Raw genomic sequence first — 24,967 nt, 5'->3', positions numbered from 1 at the left:
AAAAAGGTCTTCTTTCAGCAATTGTGACCTCCTGTATAGCACAAATGCCTGTGAAGGATGAATGAACCAAGAGGTTACCAACGGTCACGTGATTTTTTTTACGGCCTTCTTGCAAGTTAAAGCGCGCCAGAAATCTTAATATTATTAGGTTAACACTAAAGCGATCAGACGCACATTCGACTGCACAACCGTCGATTAGTAATCTGAAGTGCACATCTTCAACGCTGCTAGCTTGAGAAATATTCGATTTGGGATGCCTGCTCACACATGCTATTCACAATATATCGAAGAAGGCGCGGGGGGTTAAATCTCCCTGCTCACAGACATTACATTCTGGACTGTTGTGGTGTGTGAAAGTGGCTTCTCATCACACGCACCTCAAAATTTCAGCTCCAACGCTTAGGGTTCCCATTTTCAGTACGGTCCTTTAACACAGCGTACTGTTCGAAGATAACAGCTTTGAAGGCAACTCGTCTCAGTGGTTTGTTATTACACAAAGTATCCACAAAGAGTGATTCCATTGCTGATGTCTTGCTGCATAAACAGTGCAAGATTGCACGCGTGCATTTCTTATGCATGCCAGCCACCATTTTTCATTCATGTCGGGAAAGAAACCGAAAGTGACCATCGGGCGCCTAGTTCCACTATCGCTACCGGCAACACATCGTCGCGAACAGAAAGGCACTCTAAGACTAATTAAGGCTACGGCTAATAAGGCTAATGGCATGGCGACTACCGTAGTGTTCCTTTCGCAACAAAATGTAGCAGACGAAGATTGACTTGAAAGAACACAGGGGCTCTTAAGCGAAATCAGCGGTAACCGATGTTTGTAGGAGTTCCTCCGCATTCGGCGTGCGACACTAACATTTTACACAGTTCTTTCCGCTATTCTTTCTGTTCTGCACGATAGCTCGGTCTAAGTTTGAAAATTTTCGGGCATATTTTCGGCGATTGCAAAGCAGCACGGTGTACCCACCTTCCATCTCCGCACGGATTATACGCTCGACGATTGGCGTGGAGTCCAGGTTTCGGTCGTAAGTCGCCAAAATGTTCATGTAGAATAAGTTTAAGTTCCATCCGCTGTTTTCATGGTGGGAGGTGTCCATCCAGTTATCGTCCTCGTCGCTGATCTCGATCTGCGGCAGCGTAGAGTTTCCACATCAGACGCCTATTCTGAGGCCATGTCGTCGTTGATATGAGAATACAAGTATGAGAGGAAGATTACAGGCAGGGCGGAAAGACGGGTTAGTCGGCTTCCCTGCATCATAAAAAAGAACCACGCTACAGGTGAGGACGAAGAGAACGAGACAGGGCGAGCCATTAGCTTTGTCTTCATCTGTAGCATGTTTTTATGATGCAAAAATTACAGGCCAGAAGTAGCAGTTAACTTGACGACGTTGGTGTTTCCTGCCTGAAAAGGAGTAAGCTCAATGTCGCAGTCTCTGAAAGAAACGGGTAAAAGTGCCGTTTACATCAGGATAATGCCGCGAGGAAACAGGGGGCGCCAGCACTCCACTGCAGTGTTTATTCCAGAAGATAGCGCTGATTTATAGATCGCATTGATACGCTTATGAAGTCAAGTTGCCTATTTCATGCAGTCTTCCCTTATCAGTAATCTCATCCAGGTGAGCTTGGCATTGACGCTTTGATGTCGAACACCTTGTATCACAATAAGAGAAAAATATGATTGTATGTTACTTCTGAGGTCGAAGTCAAGTCAGTGGGCTGAAGTAGGTCGGTTTAAGCAGAAATAGTTATGAGTTACAACAATGAAATGATGCAGGCGTGGGAAATTGAGAAAATGTTAGAAGGAAAATATTTGCAATAAACAACATCAACTTTACGAAAATTGTCAATTGTCTTCTTGGCGACTTCTCACGTATCACTGATTTTCCCCTGTTTTTTCTGATTAATTTGGTGTAGCCACAGCGTACAACCGATTCGGATGGACAATTGAATTTCTTTTAGACTGGCACCGATCCAGCAAAATGTCAAGGCTGTGGTGGCAGAAAAGCTCATCTGCTCTTCATAGAGGGAGGAGCTGACGGACACTCATAGAACCAAGTTCTTTCTAAGCCTTTGTTTTGTCTATTCCTTGTCAGCACGTTTTACATAGAGGTATGTTGGGAGGAGAATCCGCTTCCGTTGTTGATAAAATGTATATGGATTCCTATGTGGCGGAACGAAAGCTCTTATAATCTAGGCAATATTTCTAGAGTGTCCGGGAGCAACAAACGGCCTGTGTTTTTTTCCGTTTCCTATAAAGAGTCTGCAAACCAGATGGCAATAGATATACTGCTGCCTTCATACGCTACATGAACAGGTTAGGTATACAAATAACCATGACACTCCACCGAACCCCCCCCCCCCCCCCCCCAATTTCACTCCCCATACCCGACTGTACCAGGAATTTGAAACAGAGCCCATCTATTAACGCTAAGCATAGCGTCCTGAATTATCTTTCTTAAGCCACGAATGATGTCAGCGAGCCATTTTTAAAACTTCAAAGTCATGCGCCGCGCGGCAGCTGAAAAAAGAACCCCAAGCGCTAGTCCCGAAAAGAAATTGCGAAGGCACTTAGGCAACTAAGATGTTGAGAGGCGAAAGCCGAGGACACTATGTCGTGACGACTTCCGGTGGATGTGACGTCACACCGTTTCCGTGGCTATATCGGCACCCAAATCATACATCTTTCGGGGTTCTTAAGTGTTAATTATGCGTAATTACACAATTTTTTTTGCTAATTTGAAACAAATCCAACGTTTTTTCGACCATTCTCTGAAAATTTTTTCTATTCCATGACGGCTTCCAGTGGATGTGACGTCACACCGTTCCCGTGGTTATATCGACGCAATTTCAGATTTTTTGCCTGCAATTAACTAACTAATCTGCAGTCATCAAACTTGGCTTCTAGCTACATTCTCTCCTTCTCTCTCTGAAGCAACCATTGGTTTTCTTTTATCTTTCTTAGTCCCCGAGTTAAAAGCGTGTGACACGCTTTGTTAACGGACGACAGTATGAGCCATTAAAGGCTTTCGCCTCAATAGTCGGTAATGATCAACACGGCAATATGCAGCCATTGACAAAAGTTTTGAGTCCAACACTTTACCTTCTAACGCTTGTCATAGTCCCTTGATACCAGCTGTGTAAGGCCAAAATTTCGGGCTCGCAAGTAAAAGGTCCTATCACATTCCAAACTTATGGAGCGCTGCGAGTTTCTAACGAACGACACAGAGGAGCCCAGGTTGAAACCTCTCGCTCCATTCTTTTTTGACAGAGCCTGTATCTACATCAGACGAAAGCAAGGAAGTTTTATGCCTTGATAGGGCCAGTTGATCGTTTGGTCGTCCGCTCCACAACAGCGGCCAGCATTTTTAGGACATTGATACCTGCGATAGCAATGCACTTTCTTATTAGCCCATGTCCAATTTGTCACCATGCTGCCTCCGTGTCAGCCTTCTCCTCCGAAAAGCATCTATTCCAGGAAGCGCCGCACACTGTAAATTCCGTGGAAACTCTGGGTGGTTCTAGTCACTAAAGCTCTGGCAATCACCGTAACTGAATGAGCTCAAGGCTGAACCCACCCGCTTAACTGTAACACCAGAGCGCTGGAAATTAATGCAAGGTTTCTTTCTGTTTCGATACGGCCCGCCGCTCCTATCCCTGTACCTTATTTTTTGGTCAGTAATGAACCTAGAGACATCATATACGCCTCTCTGTCAGGTACACGAAGAGTTCTAAACACCCGAATAGAAATACGTACAGATATAACCTGGCCACGACCCACAAAATTCATGGTGCTGAACTTGACGAAGGTTGGAAAGCCGTACACAAAACTCAGGTAAACCAGTCGGTGCAGGATGTCGAAGTTCGGGTCGTGATCGATGTTGGAGATGTCCAGCCGGAGCTTGGACAGGAACGCTCTCACCACCCCTACCTGCAATCGAGGTAACAAGTAAAGCTAGTGTGACGTATCCGCTGGCGCAGGTGCTTTCGTTTGTATCTATATTGTGCAGTCCAAGCTTAAAAGCATCAGGCGAAACATACATTCACATTGACTTCGTCATACAGAGCACGTTTTTTGTGCAAAGTAGATATTCGTCCTGCTTTTCCTACACTATCTTTCGCATAAGAAATTTAACAGCTTCACAAGCTGGGCATTTGAAAGAAACAGACGCTGCCGATTCATCACGACGTTAAAAGAACGGGTCGGCCCACCCTATTAACATGAGGGCCCATAAATACAACCACTTGGTAGTTCAGGACTGTGTCCTAAATTATTGCTCAAGTTTGTTTTTCACGGTCTACGACTTCCGATGACGTCACTTTTTTACCATGTTTCAAAGTCGATGCATTCTTCTATACGCCATTTTCGCAATTGGCTGTATTCCAGGCACCTTTTAATGCAAGAAATAAACGTATGCAAAATGTTCCTTGTCTCTAAAAGATCCCGATATCAAACACTGCCTCAGCGACAGCAGTGGGGTGGCTTTTCAGGGGTCTATGCACTGAGCGCATCAAGCACAATTTTCATGTGTATGGTAATATACATGAACATCATTGTGTTCAATAGTGATACCTCATTTCGGGTCTAGTCGAACAATGCTTTCTTTTATCGAGTGATCGTCAGTACTGCTGACGTGATAGCAAACGTATGCAAAATGTTCCTTGTCTCTAAAAGATCCCGATATCAAACACTGCCTCAGCGACAGCAGTGCTGTGGCTTTTCAGGGGTCTATACAGTCAGCGCATCACGCAAAATTTTCATGAGTATGGTAATTTACATGAACATCACTGTGTTCAATAGTGGTACCTCAATTCGACTCTAATTGAACAATGCTTTCTTTTATCGAGTGATCGCCAGTAATGCTGACGTGATCGCTTTGCAAAAAATTCTAGATAGACTCATTTAAAGGCATAATCAGTGGGTAAGGAAAAATACATGGAAAAAAGTAAACGCAGTTATTTCTGCCTTACTGAATTATGTCCCAGTAATCGAACTAACTTCTAGTGGGAAATACTCGATAATCATTCTAAACAAAAATCTGACCAGCTATGATCCAGTCAAATTTACAAATAACAAACGTAGGTCAGAAAGGTGTCATTTCTCAAATGACTATTTCTCGTTACTTCGAGACGAAATTTCAAGCATGACAACACTGCAAGGATACACCAGCTTTCACCCAAAGCAAGAAGTGGGACATTTTTTTACCTGGAATTGTTGACAAGAAGAACTATGTGAGCCCATCAAGTGTGTACGATAGTAACAGGGGTGAGATCAGCCACACAAGATTTGTTGACAAGCACGGCATTGGAATTATAATCAATTTTAATGACATATCGTTCTGTGTAAGTAGAAGGAAAACAACCCCACAAGACCTGTAGTATCGGAGCCCTTACCCCCAATGTGATGTATGGTGAGCTATTAACTCAGGTACCGTCTTTGTCAAAAGTAACCAGGCTGCATGGTTTGCTTCTAGCTCGTACAGTGGAGCCCTTGTGGCTTTCCTAAGGATCTAAAGGTGTCGGAATGTAAGAAGACCCCGAGTCCTTACCTTTAACGACCATCTCAGCTTCAGGGAAGCTTTAAGGGCTCCACTCTACGAGCTAGAAGCAAACCATGCAGCCTCGTTACTTTTGACAAAGACTGTACGCTGACGGCTGTCCAACCTTCTACTTACGAATGCTTTGTTCTGAGTTTAGTCTAACCTCCAGAGCGCTTCAGAGCTTCGGCCGTGGTTTCAGACAGACCATAACCAAGTAAAGAACGTATACCACGATCGAAATGTGATGCCTAGCTTCTTGTGGTACGCTTTAGTTGTGTGGTCTCACCACCGCATTATATTTTGTGTGTTGCATCCCGATACATTTGGGCGGCCGGCGAACGGTTTTGTTTGAGAACAACCTGTATACGAGAAGGTAGAAATTCTGATATTAAGCAGCTATAACCTTCTGTGACTATAAGCCTTATAGGCTGGGCTAGTTGGTTGTCAGACAAAAATGGCATAGATTCAACTCCACCGAACGAAGTTTCACGCATCAAAAGCTAGAAGCGGCTTGCCGCAATGTCCGAAGATGTAGTTCACTATACGAGCGCTCCTCAGAGGGCTCTCCTTCCTCCATAGCGTTTGATTAAGTCATGCACATAGCTCTGGTTATATATACCCCCTACCTGACGTCACAACTCTGAATTGAATCACGTGACAACCTGATAAACACGTGGCTGTCTTATCGCCTCTGCCGACAACTTTTAAGGTCCAAATTCAATGTCAAAGATTAAGATCAAAATTGAAGGTTAAAGCTCAAGGTCAAATGTCAAAGTCAAGGGTGGTCAACTCTATGCACATCACAGGGTTAGGTATATGTGCCTACAAACACTAGCCATGGCTTGTCTCAAGGTCGTTTCAAGGTCATATGAAAGGACATGGCAAAATGCCTCCCAGCTACAGTAGTGTAGCTTTCGCTACAATATAAGCATTCTAGCGCCGAGACGTGCTACACAAAAGAAAGAAGACAGAAGATAACATGGGCCCCCGTGTTGACTTCTATCTTAATTCTTGTGTGTTGCATGACTCGGCGCTAGAATCCTTTTATTATGCTAGCCTATCACGTATGTACGATAGTAACAGCGGTGTGATCAGCCACGCAAGATTTGTAAAAAAAAACTATTTTGACTGAACATTGGCTGAAATGAATCGGTTAACGCTACAGCGCTCCTTCGCAATAGATATCAATGAATGATGTTCTCCTGGATGTATCTGTCGAAACATCATTTAAGGTGGCACAGGTACCAAAAAAATGCTACTTCGTGGTGCTTCCGCTAGAACTGGCTCCCGAATCATTTCAAAGCCGGAGCGCCATGGAGAATCTGAGTGCCTGCTTTTGTTGACAGTTTGAAGGTCGAATGCTCAATTTGTAGCTGGCCCTTCTATCGCGCAGGTAGGTACAGTGTAAAGAGTGCTCAGGCTGAAGTACTCTCTCTGCGGTCCCTAATCAAAATTGACTATAGACACTCTATAGACATATTATAGATTCTACTGCCTACCTATAGATATTTTGTCTATAGACAGTCTGTACGCTGTCTATAGACAAAAATGTACTAAAAATGGTTGGTTGGTTGGTTTATGGGGTTTACCGTCCCAAAGCGACTAAGGCTATGAGAGACGCCGTAGTGGAGGGCTCCGGAAATTTCGACCCCCTGGGGTTCTCGTACAGATATAAATCTATAGATTGTCTATAGATTGTCTATAGCATTTGTATTGCATATAGACTGTTGTCTAGGATTTATTCATTGAGAGCCTATATACTTTATAGACAAAAGTCTATAGACAGTCTACTGAATGTCTAAAAAAATTGTAAGGGTGGCACGAGCAGGATGCGGATTTGGCAACGCTTTTACATGATTTCTCTACAGAGAGTAAAATTCACGGGAAAAAACGTCATCATCACGTGTCGAACAAAGCGGCTGCGGTATCACAAACGGCGTGAACTGGAACATGTACGCTTTTCTAGTTGGCGTTCTTCATCTCACCGGCGTACAAGATCGTCCAAGCTTCTGTTCTAGCAGCTGCGCTTGCGTCGGAATTCGTAGACGTTGGCGCACGCGTACCCACATGTCACGTGATTGCATCATGAAGGTGCGACGACTTAATCTGCTACTAACCGCACGAACCGTGAGCTATGCGAACTACAAGGACCACGTTCCGCTGTAAAACCATGACACAAGATTACAAGCCACTCACATAGCCTGAAATAAAGCTCGAGCGAGTCGACAAGTGAAAGTTCCTTTGTTTTGTTTATTAATTTGATGATATTAATATATTTAATTTATTATTTGCATATAATAGTGTGAATGCATTCAAAATATTAGTGTTTTTTTTTCAATTCCTTGAACGTTCGAGGGACGTGCCACACCGACCCTAATTATGCCCTACCTGGGATCTCTTAGGGTTTGATGCAAGGTCGACGCATGCACGATACAGGCCAGCCGCCTTCTCCGTCGCTCTCTGAAATCTGGTCGGGATGTGCATGGTGGCCAGCATGTGTTTGATCTCTTCTTTTATACGGCTACGCATCTGATAGAAGAAAGACAACAGCAGTATTTAGTTTATTCGATTTGGTTTATTGGGGTTTAACGTCCCAAAGCGAGTCAGGCTATGAGGGACGCCGTAGTGAAGGGCTCCGGAAATTTAGACCACCTGCGGTTCATTAGAGCCAAAAATGTCACTTAGACGTCAAAATAGTATCGGACGTCGATATAATGCGAGCACGTGAAAACAGTACTAAAAGTCAAAATTGCGGGGGGAAACGCAACCACGTGACAGAGGATGATAAGATGTAGTTGTACACCTATTTTGATTGATCTGGAGCAATTAGAGGCGAAAAAAGTCATTTCGACGTGAAAATAGTCCGGACATGCATATAGTGCGAGAACGGGAAAACAGCGGTAGACGTCAAAGGAAAAAGTAAAAAATTGCCGACGACTACCCCGCAACCCAATGCGAAGCCGCAAAGACTAATGATGTCTTTGGCTATATTAGCTCATTAGGGGATGGCAAGGTTGGTGCTTGTTCGGGAAAAAGTAGGTACTAAATAGTAGGTGCTAAATAGTAGGGAAAAAGTAGGTACTAGTAGTAATAAAACTTAGCACGCTATTCTGTTCTAAGCGTAATCTCGCCTTTCCTAAAGGAAGTGAAGTAACATTACTCATGAGAAATCAAACTAGCGATTACTACCGGCATGCACATACCATACTGGCAATTTCAAATAGACAGCTCGTAAAAAAATTAGATGCCATTTGCGTGCTCCGGTAATCAATCATTTGTTTATTTATATTTACTTATTTCAAACATTCTAAAGGCGCAGTCTGGAAATAAATGGGGAGGGAAAGCAAAATCTAAAAACTATTACAGAATCGTAACAGGATAAGAAATTTCCTTGTCAAATTCAGGATAATATAGAAGCTCAGCAAATATGAAAATAACGAATATTTGAGACAAAAAATTTTAAATTTGGGTATAAGAGAAGTTCAACAGCGCAAAAGACAGTTTGTTTTCACAGAAACAATTGCAACACAATTGAGATATACTAGCGCCAAAACATGCACACCACAAGAAAGGAACGAAGACAAGACACAAGCGCTAACTCAGTACTGAAATTTTCTTGAAGCCAGGAAGCACCTTTTATACGGTTGTTTCAAGGGGAAAGAAGGGTGACATGGATGAGAAGGTGAACAAAGACAACTATCTGGGAACGCAGAAACAGGCAGACCGCCAAAAATCGCACAAGAAAAAGAGCAGTTACTCGATAGCAGAATCTATAAAATTGAACAGCGAGGCAAAAAGAGATAAAGATGGAGTGCTGACACACCTACAGGCAGATTTCTTTATGTAAATTGCCTCTAGACTAACCTGTGCAGTTCTATCGGTGCTCTCGTCAAGAATCTTCGTCTCATGTAACCGCGCCTCGCACCCGTCGCAGCTAATTACGTGCGCAACCAAATGTGCGTAATTATATTTGAAATCTGATAGATTTCTGGTATAGTCCCCCAAAAGCTCGTTGATGCAGCGGCCAGTCTGGCCGACATAAAACTTCCCACACGTTAAGGGGATAGCGTAGACCACTCCTACAGAACACTTGGTATACGGAGTCTCATCTGGCAACCCCGCTTTCTTGAGTTGCAGATTCGTGGGCACAACTTTTCCAGCTTGTTTAAAGCCGAAAAGACGACACTCACGCCATAAATGTTGGCCAGTTCCCTCAAGTTGTGCGAGCTTTTGAATACGCACTGCACAACTAGCGGCTTCTGTGTCCTGAAACGATCCTCTGCGGTATTTCTTCGTGTTCCGTTCTTAAGTTTTTGAAGGAGGGTCTGCAAATAGCGACCAACGCATTGCAGGGGAACCCAGCCACCGAAAGTCGGCTCATCTTACTTTGAAAGCTGTCTTGCAACTGATGTGCGCACGATTTCTTGAGAGAAGACTCTAGGCAATGCGACGCTATTGCTCTTTTTACGGTCTTGGAGTGCATAGAATCGTAAGGCAAAAAATCTTTTTTTGCACGCGGGTAATAGCCCCCGCAAACGTGTATTTCAAGGAAGGTTAGTGTTAAGTCTGAAAACTGTAAAACGTTAGTGTCGGGTAGTTCATGGGTAAAAGTGAGCCCAAGTTCATGTTTGTCAAAAACATTCTGAACTTCGCCTACTCTAGAGCGGTAGGCGAAGGATGTCTGCTTTATTAAAAGCACTAAAACATCGTCCACATACCTAAAAGCTTTAACCCCCCCCCCCATAAAAAAGTTTATCTATTGATTGATCAACGTTTTTTAAGAAAATGTCGCAGCAAAGGATAAGGGCCACGCAGGACCCTATGAACATTTTCTAGATTCTAGTTCGGCTGCGGTGCGCATAAGCGACGGACCTAACAGCTCTGTATTCTGTGCAGCCCCTGGGATACGAGGTTCCACTGCGCAAGCGCGGCGCTGTCCACCGGATCTGGCAGCATCAGCGTCAAGCTTCAGCTGTGCCTGGATATCACTGATAGTCAGCGAGCACATCGACCAGACAACACCCTGCATTTTCATGAACAAGCGTCGAGTGGACACGTGAACACGACGGTGCCGGCTTCATCTATAAAAGGACCCTGCCCAAATCATCGAGCTTCAGTTCGGCTGCGGTGCGCATAAGCGACGGACCTAACAGCTCTGTATTCTGTGCAGGTGAGAAAGTGTCATGTTTCTGATAACTCTGTAAACAAGTTACTGCTTGCGCACTGCTGCCGAACACAGCAACCATACTGCTATATTTTGTGCATTGCTTTTCTCGCTGACGTTTAGGTGTGCCATTAAGTCATTGTGCCGCGAAAACGTTCCGTCATGAGTAAGGAAGTGAAAGATCTCGCGAAATCTGTGGAAGATATGAAACGCGAGCTCAGAGCTGACCTGAGGGCATTAAAGGAAAGCGTCAAATATTGTAGCGACACCTGCGATGGAGTAAATGAACTCCGAAAAGAAATGAAAGAGCTGCGCAAAGAGCTTCACGATTTGCACAAAGAGAATAAAGAACTAAGAGCAGAAAACCACCGACTGAGTGAGAAGCTGGAAGAACTGGAACAATACCAGAGGTCGAATAATCTAGAGATACGGGGTGTTCCAGAAAGCGGAGATGTATGTGACGTTGTTAAGAGAATCGGGACCTTACTGGACGAGCCTATAGCAGATTCAGACATAGACATTTGCCACCGAGTGCCTACGTTTAAACCTCATGAGAAGAACATTGTCGTGCGCTTTGTGCAACGAACAAAGAAGGACAAAATCCTGCAAAAGGCAAGGAAAAAGCAGCTCACCACAGAAGATTTGGAATGCGCTGGAGACAGCAAACAAATATTCATAAATGAGCATTTAACCACCTTCAACAAGGAACTGCTTCGCGCTGCAATCGTTCAAAAGAAGAAAATGGGATGGAAGTTTGTGTGGACTCGTGGCGGAAGAATACTTGCAAGGAAGGACGAAGAAGCTGATGTGATACGCATCGCCAGCTTGTCCGATGTTGAAAAAATTTCAAACTGAATCAAGGCATAAAGAAAGACATCTGCAATGGCGCTATCCATGGATGAGGATACCGATGTACACTGCTGTTATTATGACACAGAAAATTTCAAATCAAAATTTCAAAATTTCAGGGGAAAATTCACAGCACTACATTTAAACACTAGAAGTATCAAAAACAAGATAGATGACTTCGAATTACTTCTTGGTTCACTCGGAATGAAATTTCATGCCTTAGCACTCACTGAAACCTGGCTGTCTGAAACAGATGTACCGCCCCACATAGATGGCTACAAATCTATGAGCTTAAGTAGAGAGGGGAAGAGAGGTGGGGGTGTTGCGCTCTATCTGTTGAACAGTTTGCATTTCCAAACTATGCATGAATTGACAAGGATGGATGACGACGTTGAAAGCCTTTTTGTCAGGGTATCAAATTTTGCAATTGGCGTTTTGTACAGACCGCCAGCGAGTAATATATCAAAATTTTTAAATTTCCTAGATGATGCACTCGTTTTGCTTCAGTCTTCCACTTCGTCCATCCTAATCCTTGGTGATGTAAATATAAATACAATATCAACAACTGCAGAAGCACACGAATTTCAAAATGTCCTGAATCTTCATGCCTGTACTAATGCCATACGACTGCCCACTCGGATTGCTTGCGGCTCCGCTACCTCGATAGATGTTTGCATCACGAACACGTATTGCAGCCATGTCACTTCTGGAGTTATAATCAATGATATTAGTGATCACATGCCAATTTTTTGCCTCACTTCTTCACCAGTAAAAAGCGACTTACGTCCTAGAAAGTTTATGTCCCGTGTAATCAACCAGGAGGGCCTTCAGAGATTTAGAGCACTTATCGACCTAGAATCGTGGGAAGATGTATATGAAGCAACCAACGCCAATCTGGCCTATAACGCCTTCTTGAAGAAGTTTTCTAGATGCTACAACGCGGCCTTCCCTGTGCAGGAGTATGAAGCAAGGAGCAAGAAAATAAAGAAGCCATGGATCACTCGTGAATTATATAAGAGGATAACGCAAAAGAACAAAAAGTACCACGAATTTATAAGATGCAAAGATACAAGCGTACTTGTGGAGTTCAAGAAGCTTAGAAATCAATTAAATTCCGATTTAAGAAAGGCCAAGAACACATATTTTGAAAATAGGTTCATGAATGTAAAAAATGATTCTAGGAAAGTATGGGACATCGTCAACGAAGTAGTGGGTAGAAAGCGCCACCAACAAGACATAATAGACATTTACAAAGACGGCGTTCGAGTTCCCGTAACGGAAGTTGCTGAAGAAATGAACAGACATTTCATTACCATACGCTCGTGTGAAGAGGCTCGTGATGAAATATGCAGTCTGGTATCAGAGCAGCAACTCGAATCTATTATGCTTGTACCAACGACACCTACTGAAATATATAACATAATTCAAAGTCTGTCGAATAGTGTCGCTGCTGGAGTCGATGGCATAAAAGTCCCACCCATAAAATATGTTGCAAATACACTTAGCCTGATACTGAGTGACATTATAAATAAGATGCTTCAGTCTGGAGAATTTCCCGAGGAACTAAAAATTGCTAAAGTAACTCCTGTGTATAAGGGTGGCGGAGAAACCGATGTTAACAACTACAGGCCTATTTCGGTTCTACCAGTGTTTTCAAAAATATTCGAACGTGCCATATATGTCAGGCTGTCGAGCTTCTTTGAAAAACATCATATATTTAGCAGTGCTCAGTATGGGTTTCAGAAGAATAAGTCTGCAGAACAGGCACTCATCAATATAAAAGATAAAATAATTGAAAACATTGAAGACAAGCACCTGACACTTGGTCTGTTTCTAGACTTAAGGAAAGCTTTTGACACAGTACAGCACAACATACTGCTTAATAAATTACAAACATATGGAATAAGAGGAGTCCCACTGGCATTGATCAGAACATATCTTCACAGCCGGTATCAGTGTGTATCTGCTAACGAAATGTTATCTAGCAGATTGACAGTTCTGAATGGCGTTCCCCAGGGATCCATTTTAGGGCCGCTGCTATTCCTGGTGTACATTAATGATATAACAAAAATACCCAGTTCACCCGAATTAATAATGTACGCCGATGATACAAATGTGTTCTTCAAGGCCCAGTCAAATGAATCCCTGGAAGAAGCAGTTAACACTTACCTTTCTAATCTCTCTACATGGTTACGAATGAATCGGCTAGGACTAAATACTAGCAAAACTAAATATGTCGTTTTTAAGCCAATCAATAAAAAAGACTCCTATGCAATGAATATAAAGTTTGAAAACACGCTGATCAGCCAAGTAAGTGACCAAAAATTTCTGGGAGTCTGGTTCTCTGAGGATCTTTCATGGACGTGCCATATTCTTAAGCTCACCACTGATCTCTCCCGAGTAGTGGGTAGCATATGCAGAATACAGAGTCTATTACCAACGTGGCTGAAAATAAAATTGTATCACTCTTTATTCTACTCCAGGTTATGTTATGGCATCTTAACATGGGGCACAACGACATATTCTAACTACAACAGGTTATTGGTCCTACAAAAAAGAATGTTAAGAATGTGCGAAAACTTCCATGGAAACATCAGAAACTTACCCACACAACCACTTTTCACAAAATATTCTATGCTCCGGGCCGACCAGGTGTACTATTTCAAGTTACTTCTATGGATTCATAAATACAAACTCTATCCAACTTCCTCAGGTAATTAATCTCGCTATCAATCCGAAACCCTACACTTAGACTACCAGCTATAAGAACAAACTATGGACGACAAACATTAAACTTTCAAACAATTAAGATGTTGAACAGAACCGATTTCAATGTAGATTTCTACAAAAGGTTTCCTGTATTCAAAAAAGAGTGTAAAAATGTTTTGGTTTCAAGCGGTTTTTCTTTTGCTTTGTAAATACATTGTGTGTTTTTGCATGCGTATTATCAACTAGAAAGAAGGAAGTCAGATAGAAAAAAAAATATTTTGTGCTTTCTCTGTTCCAAAGTTCATTATTTTAGCCTTGCTACTACCCTGTTTTTATGCATTTATTTACATTTCATTATCAGATGTGCAAATGTTTTGTTTGATTCACAAGTGCAGTGCCCGCTTGCCGAAATGTATTAATATTTTTTTTTTTGTGCTGAATTTGTATTGGGGGGCCGAGGCCCCGTCAGGCGTTGTTACGCCTTTAGCTTCGGCCCCCCCTTAGACACGTTCTAAGAAACAAATAAAGAAAGAAAGAAAGAAAGAAAGTAACTGCTCTTTTTCTCTTGCAATTTTTTGCTGCCTGCCTGTTTCTGCGTTCCCAGATGGTTGCCTTTATTCACCTTCTCATCCATGTCACCTTTTTTCCCCCTTGAAACTTCATCGTGTATAAGGCGCTTCCTGGCTTCAATAAAATTTCTGTTGTGAGTTAGCGCTTGTGTCTCGTCCTCATTCTTTTCTTGTGGCATGCATGGTTTGGGGCTACTTTTTCTCTAATTCAAGTATGCACCAACTAGCCCTAAGAGAGGTGTTAATTTCAACGCAACGTACACAGAACATGACTCACAAATGGCAATTCAAAATCCAAGCTAGCAAAATGAATGATTTTTGAAGTGACAGATTTAAAGGCGAATAAAAATGGGAGGTTAATTTTTGCCCCCCCCCCCCCCCCCCCCTCTCCTAGACTGCACAGTTTTGGTTTGGTTACGCATGTCCCAACAAAGGACGGCCAAAAACGACCTCACCTTCCAGACGACGTCTTCTGCGCCTGAGAATGCACTGCATACGAAGCTGTAGAAGTCGTCGCATGGTGCATATCTCCTGTTGAGCGCCTGTTTGAATAACAGTGCAGCGACTTCGGCGCCGCTCGGACGGGGCGTAGTTGTAAAAGGTGCTGGCGTTGGAGCTCCCCGCTTCGTGGTCACTGTTGGTGGGACAGTGATACAGGACGGAAGGTTAGTCCCGGACAGAGAGCAGGTACTCCTTGGATTCAAGTCGAGTATTTTCAGACAAAGGCTTTAATTAAGAGGCAGCTGTGTGGAACATTGTAAGGAACTGTTAAGGAAGCTTTCAAGATAACGGTCCATTTCTTCGATGCGTAGCGCAATCTTTCTTTTAAAGCGTGTGCAGTGGTTAGGTTAGGTTAGGCTAGGCTAGGTTAGGTTAGGTTAGGTTAGGTTAGGTTAGGTTAGGTTAGGTGAGGTTAGGTTAGGTTAGGTTAGGTTAGGTTAGGTTAGGTCTGTCACAGAAAGCCAACGGGAAACACGCTTGACGATACAGAAAACGTCGTAGACAAAAACATGCAGGCCTGCCGAAGGGAGATCTGCAAACATATTGTTATTGTGGAATCTTACGATACATGAAAAAACTGCGTTCATGAAAATTTTTAGCTTAAATAGACGCTTGTTCAGAATTCCAGGGTATGACAGGCCAGGACACAAAGCCGCTTAGGATTACTTGAGCTTTCTCTGTATCGATTTATTGCCCGGTCATAATCAAAACGGGGCGCGTACGTTCATCGAACACCAGCCGTTTATGAGCTAGAAAACAGCAGCAAACTGAAATACCACAACCAGCCCCCATTCACGCGAGCAAACTTTGGTGACATCATGATATATATTTATTTTTTATTATTTTTTTTTTTTGGGGGGGGGGGGGGGGGTTCATGCGTGAAGCTAAGCAGCACCACCATTCACTTTTAGACATTTGTCACGGAGTCCTTTTGAAGCAGTGACGCCACAAACTTCAATCGAGAGGCGGCTGAAATGTTATATTTTATATCCAGTTACCTCAAGAAATTAATACTAGTTTTCCTCACCAAAAAACATCGAAACCGCCCAAAACAGTCAAACAATTCATGATTGATGGGAATCGAATTTTGGTACAACTTCTATTGTATTCTCTTCGGGTGCATGCCTTCACCCTTGAAGTCTGCCACAGGGCACAATCCGCGCGTCCCAAGATTATAGCACCGTACCGTTCGCGTCACTCATCAAGTTTCAGCAGTGCAGCGCTAAGCACGGGTACTAAGACCCCATGCAGAGCAGAACGGCGGGTCTAAAATCTAACACGCAGAAAGCCAAAGTAATGACCAACAGTCTAGCAAGGAAACAACAGTTCACAATTTGTGGCGAGGTGCTGGAAGTTGTAAGCGAAAAATTCAGGGGGCACTTTGGCTTTCTAAAGTGCTGCAAGGCGAAAGCGTTTCGTGGCCACTGTTTGTTTTTATTCAGGCAGGGGTATATTATTTTTATTTACTTTTGGTTGCCCCAACCTAACAAATATCTGTTTTTATTTACTTTTTATTTTTCACATTTTTTCAATTTATTTTCTTTCTCCTTTTCTTAATTTTATTTCTTTTTGCATTTTCACATCTTATTTTATTTTGTTTTTATTTTTGTTTATTTTCTTTTTTTTATTTTTTATTCTCCTTTTCTTGACTTTACTCCTTTTATTTTATTTATCAAGCCCATGCATTCACTAGATGCGCCTTTATTCATGCTGGAAGCTTGAGCCTTTTAAGCAGTGACGCCGAAAGGCGGGCGAATCTGCCGACGCGTCTGTCGACACTTCTGCCGACGCGTCTGTCGACACGGCTGCCGACGCGTCTGTCGACACTTCTGCCGACGCGTCTGTCGACACTCCTGCCGACGCGTCTGTCAACACGGCTGCCGACGCGTCTGTCGACGCTCCTGCCGACGCGTCTGCTAACGACAGTATGAGGCAATAAATACTTTCGCCTTAATATGTATACTTAGGCCAGGCAGTGACCGCTGATCCGGATCAGGAGAAGGAAATAACTAGAAGAAAGAAGGTTCTCTCAGATCAAGAATGGTAATCTACCAGTATCTCTCAAGACAAAAGTATACAACGCTCTAACCGGTAATCACCTATGCGGCAGAAACGTGGAGGCTAACGAAGAGGCTTCAGCGTAAGTTAAAGACAACGCAGCGAGTTATGGAAAGAAAAATTATTCGTGTAAAGTTAAGAGACCGGAAGCGCGCGGAGTGTATGAGGGAGCAGAAACGGGTTAATGACGTTCGAGTCGAAATCAAGAGGAAGAAATGGGCTTGGCGAGGGAATGTAATGCGAAGGCAAGGTAACCTCTAGTCCTTAAGGGTGACGTAGTGGATTCCAAGAGAAGGCAAGCGTGGTAGGGGGAGGCAAAAAGTTAGGTGGGCGGAGAAGATTAAGAAGTCTCCGGGGGTACGGTGGGCGCAGCTGGCAAAGGACAGAGTTAATTGCAGAGACATGGCAGAGGCCTTTGTCCTGCAGGGGGCGTAGTCAGGCTGATGATGATTACGATTACGTTAAAACTGCCTGCACACTCAAGATGACGCACAGAAAAAATAACAGTACAGTTGCCTCGCAGCAACTTTGAGAGCGAGTTTCCAATAGGTACCAGTAGTTTGAACGAAAATGACTACAAGCCTCTACAAGGTTCCCCTTCGCTTCTGACTCGCAACGATTTTTCTCCACTTAAAGTAATACACCAAAGCTGTCCTTTTTATGTAACCTCCTCTCAAGATATCGAAGCGGCCTCGTTCGAGAGGATTCACTTCTTTTTCCTTTTTTGAGACGTAATGCCGACAGGTTCCTTCTTACACGCGAACAAGCAAATTTCATGGCCGCTATGAAAGCACCGACGACGCGACCAAATTGTTCGCAACCCAAGCAATGACCATTCCGCAAAGTGACTGAAACTGCGTTCTTGTTGGCTGAAATACGCAGCGTACAGAAAAAGCCTTTAGATCCGCGAAAAGGTGCGCCCCTTACCTGCAGGCCGCGAGGTTCCTTTGCTTCCGGCGGGCACGGAACTACCGCCAATCCCTTCGCTCCCGATCACCTCTACGTCGACGCCTTCACCGCGGCTGTCATCTGCATAACACCGCACCAGGACAGGCAAGATTAGTATAGGAGGTCCGCAAGCGACTTTGCTCTAGCCAATTTGCACTCCCTATAGGGAGCAAGCATGACGTCACAATATCCGCCATTTTGTGATGCGTGGAGGGCGATGAAAGTTTGGGGGGATATCTTGTCTGCTTATTGAGAGCTGCCTTTACATTGACCCCTGAAGCTGTGCGCTAGCTGCTCCATTAAGTGTCGCCTGCAACGTGGCGTAGATACGGATGCCACATGGTTCACTCCTGAAGCTGTGCGCTGCCCCAGTAAGTGTCGTCTGCAACGTGACGTAGATACGGATGCCACATGGTTCACTCCTGAAGCTGTGCGCTGCCCCAGTAAGTGTCGTCTGCAACGTGACGTAGATACGGAAACAGCATAGATAGTCGGCCCAGTATTGGAAACGTAGTGGCAAAGACCGCTCCTACAAAGCGCCAGAGTGTCACCAGCAATATTGGGCCGATTGCCTGTCCTGCTTGCGTACCTCGTCTTCGAGGCATCCACGGGACTTTCCGGGCACCATTTCGTTGTACAGGGTGTTGCTTTAGCAGTGCAAATCAGAGCACTATATATACCTCCAACCTTTCACCGTGCTGCATGCACCAAAAATGGCGGTCCACTTTGACGTCGGTGCACACGCCCTATATCCTACGAAGACATCCGTAAATTATTGTTACCCTTTAAAATGGTAGCCTTTGCATTGCACATGCGGCCAGCACTAAGACTTAGTCATAGCTTACGCTGGCGTTGGGAACCTACCGAACAAAAACGCTTAGTGAGCACATGGTGCTCTGTGAAGCATGGGCCACACTCTGAAGACTTAAGGGGTGACTTTTTGCGCGCATTGTGGTACGTTTATTGGCTCTATAAGGTGCGTCATGAATTCACACCCACTCGTATCGCTTACGCAAAAGAAAATAAAGGGGAACAGGCAATATTCTCTTCACTTGCTTTCGCAATCACAGAGCTCTTAGTGATGACGCGATACGCTCTTTTGTTTACAGAAATTAGCGACAGTTTTAATACCAGCCGACATCAGAAAGAATTACGCTATCTTAGCACTCCGACATTGGTAAGTAAAACTATACATAAAAAGTCTCTTAAAACCATATGTTTCGAGTGAGAATGTGTACCCGTTAATAAAGCTCACACATCTGCCACAAGCCCAAGACACTGCTAAATATTCCCTATATAAGTGACCCGCTGATACCGCAGTTCTAAAGTTGGCTAAAAAAAGGAGGCTTTTACTGCCGCTATCAGCGTTGGTGTGACCAAGCTCATTTTCGCCACCGATGCCGACAGTGGCAATTAAAGCATTTGCTAGCTATCGTCCTTGAGAGGCGGTTGTGTTGCCACCCTTTCCTCCTTCTAATTCTTCATGGACTTTGAAACTCACGAATGCAATTATGCCACAGGCAATAAACCGTGTTTTCTGAGTACTGTAAGCCATTCTACTACCTTCACGAAAGGACATCATGGGGACAATATGCGGACCGACCTTATGCACCACATCTTTTAGCGAACCTTCAAATTCGGCTACCGCAGGCACCGGAAGTCCAGCATAGTGTTCGCATACAGTGAGCTTCAGCGTGTGTACGCTATTCACAAGGTCAATTCGGGGATTTGCACAGGTGAACAAATCACTCTACACTGAAAGTGTTCCGGCTTTTGGCTCAAACAATTTCCAGCCCCGCACCATCTTAGAGAGGACGCTCAGGACAGCTGCGCCGATTAAACTTTTCCATTTGCGATGTCATTCGCTGAATCCTCACCAGCGCCCATCGTTCCAGCGTAGACGAAGATGGCCAATGCGACAACTCCTACCAGAAGCAGGCAGAAGACAATGACAGTGAGCCTCGCTTTGCTGTCGAAGTCCCTGCACAGTCAGCGTGGAACTGCGATTATGGATACTGCGAGAACGCCTCATCGTCATCATTAGCCTGACTATACCCACAGCAGGGCAAAGGCCTCTCCCATGTCTCTCCAATTAACCTTGTCGTTTGCCAGGTCCAGCCACAGTATCCCCGCTAACTTCTTAATCTCATCCGCCCACCTAACTTTCTGGCGCCCCCTGCTACGCTTGCCTTCTCTTGGAATCCACTCCGTTACCCTTAAGGACCACCGGTTATGTTGCCTTCGCATTACAAGTCCTGCCCAAGCCTATCTACTCTCTATTTTTCTCATAGAATATTGTGGCCAAGTACCGGAATTGTTATGAATAAATTAACTGGAAAGGGAAAGGTCGAACCTTCAAATGCGTAGCAAAATCTTCCTTTCGAAGTTTCTCCGCGCCAAGTAGTTAAGACTGCCACAGAAAAAAAAACGAATGCTGTATGATTTGGACAATAATTGTGAAGAAAGTTTAGAATATTGTAATAGAGCATATTCTATAGGAACGGTCGAATATTCCAACGCATAGCGAAATTCTGCGTTTAATGTTCGTCCTGAGCTTACACACGGTAGTTAAAGTTGCCATGAAAAAAAGGATGGCACGTTTCATACTATATAGAGCCGAAACTTACAAGTGTCCTAACAAGCGATCTGCGGATATATTGAATTTGACCGTGCAATTTTAAGTTATCCGGAAAAAATTTGTTTCATAAACAATATCTCGCTAACACAAAATGCGCTAGTCAAGAATTTTTGGGTATGTGTCATTGAAGTTGTATATTTAATCATGGTTTGATCCGTAGCCCGTGTCCGAAGGTGCCACCCAGCTGCACGGTGTGACCCCAGGTGACACGTTTGGCATCAAGTGGGCAGAGAATGGAAGCCATACGGAGGAGGTCGTATGAGGCGAATGTATGTGAATGCGCACTGGACAGCTTTATCTGGAGACTTCGAAAATCACATGGCACACAGGTATCAAAAACTGAGCCATGACTTACTCAGTTTTCTCATCTGAAATTAGAAAAAAACAGTGTTATGCTTTTCGGACTGACACGAATGTGGAGTACCATCCTTTTAAAGCAAGCTGAATAACACAAAGGAAAGCATCGGGCACTTTTTGTGACCTTCAAGTGAAATTAAGAGCAGCCGCAAAATGGCGGCATTTTCACAATACCACGAAAAGCAAAAGTACTTGTTTTTTTTTTTGCGTTGTTCATGCACTATATTGATATTCCCGCTCTACGATACAAGTACGGATGATGAAGAGGAAAATTCAGAGACAGAATTCCCACAAGTATACAATTCTTGTCGCATGAAGCTGCCGTGATAGCACTTACACGAAGCCTCCTCTAGTTGGCTGTATCCAGCTCCTGCAAGCCATAAAAATAGAAAAAAATATTGGCAGAGGCCCGGAAGGTTGCGAAAGCAAATTACGAGCAACTTTAGCGACTAAAGTAGTGAAAGGCGAAAGCCTGACTGAGTGGTACACGGAACGCCGGAATTAGCTTAAAGTGTTATTGAGGTGTCCACTAAACCACAGAGATTGTAAGGCACCTTTCCTTTCCTCCAAATCAACGCACTCTACAACGCTATGTCAGAGCGCATCAATGAACGCCGGAATTAGCTTTAAGTGTTATTGAGGTGTCCACTAAACCTCAGAGTTGGTAAGGAGCCTTTCCTTTCCTCCAAATCAACGCAGTCTACAACGCTGTTTATGTCAGAGCGCATCAATGAACGCCGGAATTAGCTTGAAGGGCTATTGAGGTGTCCACTAAACCAGAGTTGGTAAGGCGCCTTTCCTTTCCTGCAAATAAACGCAGTCTACAACGCTGTCTATGTCAGAGCGCATCAATGAACGCCGGAATTAGCTTGAAGGGCTATTGAGGTGTCCACTAAACCACAGAGTTGGTAAGGCACCTTTCCGTTCCTATAAATAAACGCAGTTCCTTCTGTTACTGCCTGGGACCTGCGGCGCTCCGTGGCTACCGCTGGGACCGCGCCGACGAACCGACTTGGTAGCTCAGATTTCACCTCGGTATGACGTCACAGACGCGAGCGCCTCCACGCGTCATCAGAATGGAGGACGTCTAAAGGTCAAACGTGACTACCGCCGGGACCACTCTGAAGGCTCAAAACCTAGCGTAGTATTGCTTTCGCAATAAAAGTCCACGTGAAGGCTGTGGTTACGTATAAGACCGACGTCATGGTTCCGTCGCAACATAGTGTTTACAAGCGAAGCCCTCAAACATTCCTTCTGAATTTGTCCTTTCGTTGGCCAACAAACAAGGCCTTATACTATGCGTTGATGCTTACTACTTCCTTTCAGTTAGGTTAATCTTGACTGATGCCCATGCTTACCCGACGGTGTCGATTCATATGGAGAGGGAGCAGCGCTGGGGAACATGGTACGTTCGTATCTTGGCACGCCTTCTGAAAGCAAAGACGCACCCAAAAAGGCAGCAAAATAAATTAACTCGGTTTTGCACACATATCCTCCTGATGAAAGGTGCTTGATGGCACCATTGTAGATGGGCAAATGTAACTGATTCTCCTACAGCTGCGACTATTTAATTGACATGCAACGCGGCACTGTAGACTAGCTTCGTAACTTAATAAAAGAGCGGTAAAACCTGCACCACCCGTATGTAACTTAGAGGAACGTCGAGCTCCACGAGTTGAAATCAAGGCTGATATCAGCGCAGGACCGCCTTAAGGTGGCGGTGGCCTTGAAAAGCCCTAAATGTACAAAACACAGGAGGAGCCATTCGCCTGATCTGAGGTGGAACAGAAACGTAGAAGCAGCTTTGAAAAAGTGACTGTGCAGAAGACCGAGGCCTGGACTTTGGATGTCTCCCGCAGCCTCGGGGCGTCAGGACGGCGGGCAAGGGGAGAGAACAAGGGCAGACAACGCCTGCGGTGAAAGGCAGGACTCGGGAGGCTGTTGTTGCTGCCTTAGTGGCAAGACACATACCCATGACGGGGGATAGGCTGTGGCTGGGTGGTTGGTTGGTTGGTTGGTTTGCCACAAATAAAATGGCTGTAGCTCCTCCGGTTTCCACCTACTTCTTCTTCACCGATCACGCGCTAGCACAGACCACGCCACGGGACAGGGTACGCTGGAAAGAAAAAGGACGGTAGAAGTTGATTGCATTGGTGAAATTTCCGTGCAGTCCTGAGTCAATTCCAGGGCCTTTGGGTAGACACAGGTTTGCTTACCCTGACTCAAACACTATCTAGTTGCCGTGGTCACTTGACAAATGGATCTAACACTACGCATTCGTGGGGCACATTTGCTTCCCAAATGGAGCCGTCTTCATTGCCGGATCCTTTTTAGAGCGCAGCTCTTTGGCGTCCGTTCCTGGGTTTCGCGTCGTCGTCGGCGTCGGCGTCGGCCTCGTAACCAGCTCCGCCCCCAATGTCTCGCTTTTCAATTGGTCGAAATGCTCGTGACGTCACAGTGCGCGAATTTCAAATGGGGTCAATTGTACTTTGGCTAGTAACCATGCAACCAATCAAAGGGATCGTATAGTGATGCTGCAGCTAAGTTGGACTGAGTTTAGTTAATTGCTTAATTAATCAATTAGCCTAATTAATATACAGGAGAATGAAGAGGTCAGAAGAAAAGAAAAGACGCGCGCCGCAGCGACAACAGCGTCCGCGGAAGGAGACGCTGCTGAAAAAAACAGATAAGTACGAAGCCGCGTTCCCTCCACCACCACGCACTTCCCCACTCAGTAAGACGTTGCTCGTTTCATATACGTTGTGTCGAACATCCTAGACAGTTCCAACAATTGACAGGTTAATGACAGAACACGATGGATAGAAATACAATAATATAAATATGAAATAGCCTAATTAACCTTTCTAGTTAGACCGCATAAATCAATAAAACCGAGAACGAAATTGGTCGAGTTGGGGAATCGAACCAGGGTCTCCGGAGTGCGATACGAGCACGCTAGCCACTCCGTAATGCCAGCTGAATGGTTTGGAATGAACAAAGGCGCGTCTAGCTAATACGGCGTCTTCGTTCACTCCCATCTTCCCCCTTTCCCGTACGGCGAGGTGCAGGTGTCCACCCAGATATGCGAGAGAACATTTCCTTTCCTCAAAAAATAAATTTACCGTCCAGCAAGGCGTACAGCCGAATTGGCGATGGCGTTCTGTGGACTCCCTGGCAGCGTTGCAAGACGCTGTCGCGTTCCACTCTTACAGGCGAAGCTTAACATGTTAACCACACATCAGTAACACACGCAGACAGCCAATGGACGCGTCATTCGCTGGCAGCAATTGATTCATCATTCACAACCACATTCTTAACGTACGCTCCCTTGCCGCACATGCCAAGGACGTACACCACGATCACATTCTGCGCCATTCCTCTGTACTTTGCTTTGCTGAAACCTGGATGGATCCCGAAGAGCCTCTCGAAATCATAGATTTCCTATACTGCTGTGGTGCTCGCAGAGACCACAACAGAGCGGCGGGAGTCGCTATCTACTTGCGCACAGGTCTCTCTGCAATACCAGTCGAAATGTTTGGCACGTCACATGAAGTTGGCGAACTGTGCGCCGCAAAGTTGCCCAACGGCTTGCTGGTAGTAGCTGCCTACTTCGCCCCTACCGCACTCA

General features: G+C 44.6%; 1 protein-coding gene across 1 annotated transcript in view; it reads right to left on the bottom strand.

Moving 5' to 3' along the window:
- LOC149331781 (neprilysin-1-like) overlaps positions 1 to 24,399 on the bottom strand; it is a 48,468-nt gene extending 24,069 nt beyond the window's left edge. The window contains exons 1-9 of the mRNA XM_089556874.1: positions 23,556 to 24,399; positions 23,311 to 23,455; positions 22,698 to 22,769; positions 21,677 to 21,709; positions 18,324 to 18,425; positions 15,293 to 15,471; positions 7,935 to 8,075; positions 3,764 to 3,937; positions 977 to 1,136 (exon numbers count right to left, since the gene is read on the bottom strand). Of these exons, the coding sequence (XP_089413000.1) occupies positions 977 to 1,136; positions 3,764 to 3,937; positions 7,935 to 8,075; positions 15,293 to 15,471; positions 18,324 to 18,425; positions 21,677 to 21,709; positions 22,698 to 22,769; positions 23,311 to 23,314 (865 nt within the window). The 5' untranslated portion in view covers positions 23,315 to 23,455; positions 23,556 to 24,399. The remainder of the gene's footprint in view (positions 1 to 976; positions 1,137 to 3,763; positions 3,938 to 7,934; positions 8,076 to 15,292; positions 15,472 to 18,323; positions 18,426 to 21,676; positions 21,710 to 22,697; positions 22,770 to 23,310; positions 23,456 to 23,555) is intronic.
- Between the last annotated feature and the right edge of the window lie 568 nt (positions 24,400 to 24,967).

Source organism: Amblyomma mixtum, chromosome 8 (genome assembly GCF_055824585.1).
Source record: "Amblyomma mixtum isolate Tamu chromosome 8, ASM5582458v1, whole genome shotgun sequence".
Lineage (NCBI taxonomy): Eukaryota > Metazoa > Arthropoda > Arachnida > Ixodida > Ixodidae > Amblyomma > Amblyomma mixtum.
Note: the sequence above shows the minus strand (reverse complement) of the source record. Positions and strands in the feature narration are given on the sequence as shown.